Here is a 9,039-nt window from a genome sequence, read left to right as displayed (position 1 = left end):
CTCTCTCCTACGTGCCCAAACCCTCAGCGCACACTACAGAGGGGCCGGCCTCCTCTCTCTCTCCTACGTGCCCACACCCTCAGCGCACACTACAGAGGGGCCGGCCGCCTCTCTCTCTACTACGTGCCCACACCCTCAGCGCACACTACAGAGAGGCCGGCCGCCTCTCTCTCTCCTACGTGTCCCCACCCTCAGTGCACACTACAGAGGGGCCGGCCGCCTCTCTCTCTACTACGTGCCCACACCCTCAGCGCACACTACAGAGGGGCCGGCCGCCTCTCTCCCTCCTACGTACCCACACCCTCAGCGCACACTACAGAGGGGCCGGCCGCCTCTCTCACTCCTACGTGACCACACCCTCAGCGCACACTACAGAGGGGCCGGCCTCCTCTCTCTCTCCAACGTGCCCACACCACCAGCGCACACTACAGAGGGGCCGGCCGCCTCTCTCTCTCCTACGTGACCACACCCTCAGCGCACACTACAGAGGGGCCGGCCTCCTCTCTCTCTCCAACATGCCCACACCCTCAGCGCACACTACAGAGGGGCCAGCCGCCTCTCTCTCTCATACGTGTAACCCTTTATTTTATCAAGAATATCGGTGTTAAATAAAACTGTGCCTCCACCCAAGTAATTTTTTTCCTATTTGTGAAATGAAATAAGTTTAGGGTATACTCGGGAACACCCTGTTACTCACATATGTGTATCTAGCGGTAATATACACTCTTAAACAATATATTTTCCTTCCTTACAGGTTTACCTTAAAGAATCATGGCTCTTCAATTCTTCACCGAGGAACAGACACAGGTAAGTAATCACTATTCCAACAGTTACGCATATACTTTACTGACAGATATTTATAAATTCTCAGTACATTTAATCCATAACACTCAAAATGCTTTTATAGATAAAAATACACCCAATGGATGATATCAACTCATATGCACTACTATACATTTATAATAACCACTACATTAGGATAATGATACTCAAAATACACATAGTTCAACACCTGAATAGTGTCCATATATATATATATAAAGTAGTTATATTGTCTCTTCTTACATGTAGGTATCCAGACTACAGAAATCTAAGCAAAATATTTGTATTGTTTGGTTTTATATATGCATATATAAGCAGATTGTTTCCTGTAGAACTGGCTGTTTATAGCTATATCTTTGAAATCTTGTTATTGCTGTTGGTTCTTCACTAGAACTGTTTATTCTAGCTATAATAGATATTTCTAGCAGATGGTAACAGTATTTAAATTGGAAGCTGTGAAATATTGGCTACACTTTATATCAGGATCTCTGCACTGCTACCTTGTAACATCAACCCTTTGCCAGGATTGAGTGAGTTTACCAATTAGATAAATTGTATCTTTGCTGTCTAGACCGACAGATTTTATCTGGGTACTGTAAAGGTCCTGAGCTGTGCTGGTACTACCTTTTCAGGGCTAAATCTCGTATACAGTCAGTAAAACTTAGCCTTGTCCTCATAGATATTCCTTCTGCATAGTCCTGTGGTAAGATCTGTAGTAGTTTGTAATATAAATAGTGGATAAAAGATGCTATGGTATATATATATATATATATATCCTACTTATAAATTCAGAGTTCTATATGACTTCCGTAGATAAATTGTTCCAGCCACTTGTCACCTTTATATACTACTCCTGCAGACTGCTAATGGTGGCAAGAAATGGATAGTCACTAGGGTGGTTAGTAAAGCTTATAGTCAATGCTTATAGTGCTGAAACCCTGGCTAAGTGTTCCTGGTGAGAAGGTGTGTATATAAACGTTTTACAGACCTCAGATGTCTTCAGTGAGTGACTCCTGTCACTCACCCTCTGGTTTACGGATAGCTCCACCCACTCAGTATTTTCATTGGTGGGCAGCAGGTCAGTTCATTAGTTGAGCGGTAATGGTTGGTGGGGATCGCGTTCAGCCCTCCGGATAGAACAGCTGGATGTCGCTGCTCGTGATCCGTGCTGTGTCTCCTTCCTCACAGGTAACTGCTTCCCAGGCTCGTTAAGATAGAGGTCTCTCTGGCGCTGTATGTGGGGACGGCAGCGTCTACACTGATGCTCCCTGCCATGAGTAGATTACCTCAGGATATGCCGGTAACTGCTCCCCCGACTGTCGGTCCGCTCAGCACATCAGTTCACCGCCAACCACCGCTTCACCCGCGCTCCGTCTGTCAGCACAGCTGATCACTTCTTCGGCGCTTCGTCTTCACAGCACCGCTGGCCACTTCTCCGGCGCTCCGTCTTCACGACTCCGCCGGCCGCTGATGAAGATGCCGGGTACCTTCTTCCTGGCGATCAGTCTTCAGTGGGCTATCTCTCGTTAGGGAGGCTACACCAGCTCTTCTGCGCCGCCAATGTTCACATCACAGCTCGTCGCGGCGGGCAGAGAGAGGCATAAGCATCTCCCTCAGAGGCGCACACACTAGTCCTGAATAGCGCTTCAGCTCCCCCTTTTATACGGGAGCCCCAGGGGCCACGAGAGCAGGCTCAGTCTCCAGGGGGTAGAAATCTCCCGCCGACAGCGCGAGCTATCTTGCTCCAGTCCTCGTGCCTCACTGATTTCTGACAGAACACTGTAGTCACCATTTTAGTCCCTCATATTTCTAATAATACCATTCTATTAGTGGTATTAACTCAGTGTTCTCACTTCTTATCATTGTTATACATATAACAGGTTTATCTTTGTGTGATACAATTAAACAAATCACAATGAATCGCCAATCTCCCTTATATTTACCTCACAACTGATTAAATATATTTACAGACACTACTACTCCTATATATATACATATATATGTTTTTATTATAACTAACAGTACACAAAATTTGAAACATCCCTACATTTCTCCCCCTGGTGATCCGAATCACTTAGCAGAAAGAAAAAATGTTTCTTTTCTCTTCGGAGCACCATTTAATAAACCTGTTAACTATACAGTGTTACCACCCAGTTAAGGTTTGATTCTCCATATACCCAAAGTATGGCCAAGTATATATGAGACTAGGATGCACTACTCTGGGCTCATAGCAGGAATGTCCCAACTGATCATACGTGAGAATCATAGGTGGCTTACGTTCCCGGTGTGGTCTGGTGTGGTCTTCATTTCCCCTATTACTTGGATCATTCATAAGGTCATATTCAGTACTTGGAGTCAGGGCAGTATCATCCCAGGGAGGATCATTAGGTTCATTTATATTCCAATGTTCAATGAAAGGAGGTGGAGAATTATCCATTGTGTTGATTATAGAATCATACTTCGGAGAAGGTGGTGATAAGTGTTCCCCTAATTCTTCATCTTGACTATATGGAACTTCTTTATAGAAGAATCCCTGGTCTATGCTTCCCGGATCCGACCATTCAAGTTGGGGAGAAGGTTGAGATGTTGATGATGTTGAAGGGCTCAACTGTTCTACCACTTGATCATCCATATTAGCAGGTTCCATCTCAAAATAAATATCTTGACTAATGGGCAGCAAATGTTGACGATGGTACGTTAATACAGGACCTTCTTTATTTTCCGGTACAAGTTGATAAACAGGAATATTAGGCAATTGTTTAATTATTCGGTATGGTATTTCTTTCCATCGATTGGAGAGTTTTTGTCTCTTTGGAGTTCCAAGTCTTCTTAAAAGAACTCTATCACCAGGGAGTAATACTTGCTCTTTTACCTTAGCATCATGTATCTGCTTATTCTTTTCACCTTGTCGTTCAGATACTCTCTTAGCAATGTCATGAGCGGTCTTCAGTTCTTTCCTCAGGTTATTTACATAAGTATTATAGGTGGATGGATGATTGGAGGAAACAGATAAACCCAAAGAAACATCAATAGGCAATCGAGCTTTTCTTCCAAACATAAGTGAATAGGGACTGTACCCGGTGGATTCATTTCTGGTGCAGTTGTAAGCATGAACCAATTTATTAATAAAACGTTTCCATTGTAGCTTATGTTTGGGATCCAGAGTTCCTAACATATCAAGCAGAGTTCGGTTGAATCGCTCCGGCTGTGGATCCCCTTGAGGATGATATGGCGATGTTCTAGATTTTCGTATCCCACAACAAATACACAGTTCTTTAATTAACTTGCTTTCGAAGTCTCGTCCCTGATCTGTATGGATGCGAGCTGGTAGCCCATAATGCACAAAGAAATGATCCCAAAGGGTCTTAGCTACGGTTAAAGCTTTTTGGTCTCGTGTAACATAGGCCTGAGCGTAGCGGGTAAAATGATCAGTGATTACGAGAATATTACTTTCCCTCCCATTTGGCCCTTCTAAAGACAGAAAGTCCATACAAACTAATTCCATGGGCCCAGAGCTACTCAAATTGACCATTTTGGCGGAAGGAGTGGGTAACTTCTTTCTCAGAATACAGTTTTTACAGTGTTTACAATAAGATTCAATCTCTTTGCTCATGTAAGGCCAGTATACTCTCTCTTGGATTAGATGTAGAGTTTTATCCACCCCCAAATGTCCATAGTTATTATGCAGTGACTTGAGAACCATAGGAATATGGATGGTGGGAAGAACCAATTGATGTTTAGATTGTCCCTCGCTGTTCGTGGTTTTTCTAAAGAGGATGCCTTGTCTGAACACCAATCTCTTTCTCTGTCGCAGTAAAGCTTGGCTTTTGAGGGAGAGATTACACTTCAGGACTCCTCTAGAATCTTTCATATGTTTGATAACAATGGCAATATCAGGGTCTTGGTCTTGATCCTTTCGTAGTTGATCTTTGGAAATGATGGGTAATTCTCCTAAATTAGATGGGTTAATCCAACAATACATAGAAGGAATAGAGGCTTCAGTGGCTCCCAGCGAGTGTACAGCTCCTTCTGAATTACTAGTTAACAGATGTATTTGATGACATAACCCTCGGAGCGCAGGAGCAGGTATTTCCACCCAATCGTCATTAGGACTAACAAACAGGGGATGGGGTAGTCGGGAAAGAGCATCAGCATCTACATTTTGTACTCCTGGCTTATATTTTAAAGTAAAATGATAATTTGACAGGGCTGCTAACCACCTATGTCCCGTGGCATCTAATTTGGCGGTAGTATTAATGTAGGTCAAAGGATTATTGTCCGTAATTACCATGAATTGAACGCCATACAAATAATCGTGAAACTTATCCACGACAGCCCATTTTAAAGATAAAAATTCCAACTTATGAACAGCATAGTTCTTTTCACTGGCCGATAGACCTCGGCTAACATATGCAATGGGCTTTAAACCAGTAGAGTGTTGTTGGTATAATACTCCCCCCAACCCCTCAAATGAGGCATCAATATGCAATTCGTAAGGGAGCTCCGGATTAGCATATGACAGAACAGGAGAATGAGTTAGATGGAATTTTAATTTTTCAAAAGCCTCTTCACATGATGTTGTCCAGCGGTCACCAAATGCTTCATGGGGTTTGTGATAGCCTTTCAGATTTTTATCCTTTAGCTTGGTTCGATCATGTTTGTATGAAGGATATCCTTTAGTTAAATCGGTTAAAGGACGGGCAATTCTGGAGTACTGAGGAACAAATCTCCTATAGTACCCACAGAATCCCAGGAATGATCGAAGATCCTTTAAAGTATTTGGGCGTGGCCAATTTTGTACCGCAACCACCTTATCCGGATCAGTAGAGACCCCCTCCCGGCTAACCACATGGCCCAGGTATTTCACTGTGGTTTGACACAATTTACATTTGTCAATTGACAATTTTAACCCTCTTTTCTGTAGCCGGTCTAATACTTTTAACAGTCGGTGGTTATGTTCGTCCAAAGTTCTTCCAAACACAATAAGGTCATCTAAATAGACTAAAACTTCTCGATAACACATATCCCCTACTGTTTGTTCCATTGTTCGCTGAAAAGTGGCTGGGGCTCCTTTAATCCCTTGGGGCATCTTTAAAAATTCAAAAAACCCAATGGGACAAATAAAAGCCGTCTTAGGCCGGTCATCAGGATGCATTGGTATCTGATAGTAGCCACTCCTCATATCAAGTACAGAAAACCACCTGCTACCCTGCAAACAATCCAATGCTTCCTCCACTTTGGGGACAGTGTACTGGTCGGGAATTGTCCTATTGTTTAATGTACGATAATCCACACATAGTCTGATATCCCCATTCTTCTTTCTGGCCACTACAATGGGAGATGCATAGGGACTATCGGAGTCAGCAATAACTTGATTCTCTAATAAACCCTTTAAATGCTGTCTGACATCGTCAAAATCGGCTGGTGCCAATCGCCTAGATCTTTCTCTAAAAGGAGTCTCATTGGTCAGATGAATACGATGTTCTATCCCAATGGCCGTGCCCAAATCCCATTCCCTCAAGGAAAAAACTGGCCCTTTTTTTATTAATTGAGAAATTAGCTGGTTCTTCTCATCCCCAGTTATGTCACTGTTTTGAAAGCACTCTGAAATTTTAGTAATAAATTCATTCTCAGGGTCACTATGAATAACAGGAAGTAAGGTAGTTGGGGAACTTACACCCACTCTGTTTACCCTAACTGTATCCAATCCAGGGATACCTATGGATGTAGGGTTGGATATCTTTTGTTGTTCCAAACACCACTCAGATAACATCTTAAATAAATTTGAATTAGTGCCTACAATTACTGACACTACTCCCTTATCTCCAGGAGAGTCAGGGCAAACCAAGGCCAGAAAGGGTAATGGGTCTTGATATCCAGATGGTTGTTGAGGAAATTCTATCTGAGTAACTACATATCCCAGGTAGGGATACTTCTGTTCACTTAAACCCCAAATAGTTAATCCATCAAAGGGCATTAAGGGGACATCAGACATATATTGATGGTACCAACTTTCAAAAATTATAGATACTTGAGATCCACTATCAAGTAAAGCGGTACAGAAGTGACCATTTAATAAAACAGGCAACAGAGGGGCCTGTCCCATCATTCCTTCAGGTATAACAGAGGGCCACTGGGTACTCCCCATTTTGCAGACAATTATTGGTTGGGAGCCGGTGCGGGGTTCATCGACATCCCCTCTACGTTTCCCGGCTGTTCACACTGACTTCTATCAATGGTAGATACTAGGGAAGGGAAACTTCTTCCTTGACTACATTCAAAAGATCTATGTCCCAATTGTCCACATTTGTAGCAAGTGATATTGGAATTATCTCCAGATCTCCTACTGAACCCTCTACCCCGTCCAGATGATGACACTCTTGAAGTAACAGATGGTACATTCTGTAAAGAAATCAACTGATCTAATTTCTTATTTTGTTCCTCTATTAGCTTTAACAACTGCTCATTAACTGAAGAAACTTCAGGTGTAGGAACAATTACTTTAACTCGCTTTAAAGTCTTCTCTCTGTTTTCAATCTGCACCTCTTCTAGTTTTACTTCCTTTATCAATTCACCTAAAGTAGGAGCAGGATCCCTGGGTAATATACATCTCAGACGTTGAGCCACGGGGTTGGTAGTCAAAGCCCCTCTCAATATGTGTTTCAACCGCCTTCCATCAATTTCTTGAGGACCAATCCCTCCTTTATCCAGCAGCTTGTAAAGAATTTTGTCTAACCGATAAATATAATTGGTAAGAGTTTCGTTAGGCTCTTGATAAGTCTGATTCAGTCTCGATAAGATGTCCCCTACATCCTCTAGTGTTCCAAAGGAATAGTCTAAGGCCTCGAAATAATCTCTCAAAGTAGCTTGTGAATTACTTCTCCTTGTAGCATGAATTATTCCCATAGCGGGTCCCCTCAAACTTTCCACAATCCGTTGTTTTTTTATATGTTCTGGGCATCTCCACTCCTCCGAATGTTGTACTGCCGCCTCCCGCCATACATCATAGTTCTCTTCTCCTGTGGGAACTGGAGTTACTCCCGAAAAGATTCTCAGTCTCCGATACCCCCCTTCATAATGCCATCGTTCAAAATGACTAACCACTTTATCCATTACATTTTCAACTTGGGGATCTATTGTATTCTTATCTAATGATTCTTCTTCGGAGGTACTACTTTTATGTTGATAACATCCTGCACTTGTACTCTCAATTTTACTATCATCTTGTTTTATGGTCTTCTGCCCCTCATCTACATACTTATCTACTGGCCACATTACTTTCCATTTCTTACCAGGGGCCTTTTCAATTAAAATATTAGCGGGTATTACAGAAGCATCTAATTGATTGTCATTACTAATTAGAATGGCACAGATTTCATCATTAACTCCTTTCCATTTATCTACAATATATGGTTGTTTTATTCCATACATTTTCTTTACTTCACTTACAATATCTTCATCTATTATCTCCATAAAATTTCCCAAAATGCTTACACTTTTCTGTGCATCTACACCTTTGCTTCTACACCAACTATATATATCTTCTCCCTTTATAACCTCCATTTCTATCTATCTGTTCAGATCTCAGCTTTAGTGCCTCCAAATGTAACCCTTTATTTTATCAAGAATATCGGTGTTAAATAAAACTGTGCCTCCACCCAAGTAATTTTTTTCCTATTTGTGAAATGAAATAAGTTTAGGGTATACTCGGGAACACCCTGTTACTCACATATGTGTATCTAGCGGTAATATACACTCTTAAACAATATATTTTCCTTCCTTACAGGTTTACCTTAAAGAATCATGGCTCTTCAATTCTTCACCGAGGAACAGACACAGGTAAGTAATCACTATTCCAACAGTTACGCATATACTTTACTGACAGATATTTATAAATTCTCAGTACATTTAATCCATAACACTCAAAATGCTTTTATAGATAAAAATACACCCAATGGATGATATCAACTCATATGCACTACTATACATTTATAATAACCACTACATTAGGATAATGATACTCAAAATACACATAGTTCAACACCTGAATAGTGTCCATATATATATATATATAAAGTAGTTATATTGTCTCTTCTTACATGTAGGTATCCAGACTACAGAAATCTAAGAAAAATATTTGTATTGTTTGGTTTTATATATGCATATATAAGCAGATTGTTTCCTGTAGAACTGGCTGTTTATAGCTATATCTTTGAA

General features: G+C 41.5%; 1 protein-coding gene across 1 annotated transcript; it reads right to left on the bottom strand.

Annotated features, from left to right (window-relative positions):
* Positions 1 to 6,981: 6,981 nt before the first annotated feature.
* Positions 6,982 to 8,385, bottom strand: LOC134957370 (paraneoplastic antigen Ma2-like). Its single transcript, XM_063939216.1, has one exon. The coding sequence runs from the start codon at positions 8,383 to 8,385 to the stop codon at positions 6,982 to 6,984; it is 1,404 nt and encodes a 467-aa protein (XP_063795286.1).
* Between the last annotated feature and the right edge of the window lie 654 nt (positions 8,386 to 9,039).

This window comes from Pseudophryne corroboree, chromosome 9 (assembly GCF_028390025.1).
Source record: "Pseudophryne corroboree isolate aPseCor3 chromosome 9, aPseCor3.hap2, whole genome shotgun sequence".
In the NCBI taxonomy this organism is placed as follows: Eukaryota; Metazoa; Chordata; class Amphibia; order Anura; family Myobatrachidae; genus Pseudophryne; species Pseudophryne corroboree.
This window is presented reverse-complemented; position numbering and strand designations above follow the sequence as displayed.

Bases quoted from the DNA above. Each gene is read 5' to 3' on its own strand.
- LOC134957370 (XM_063939216.1), bottom strand. From the start codon at position 8,385: ATGGAGGTTATAAAGGGAGAAGATATATATAGTTGGTGTAGAAGCAAA.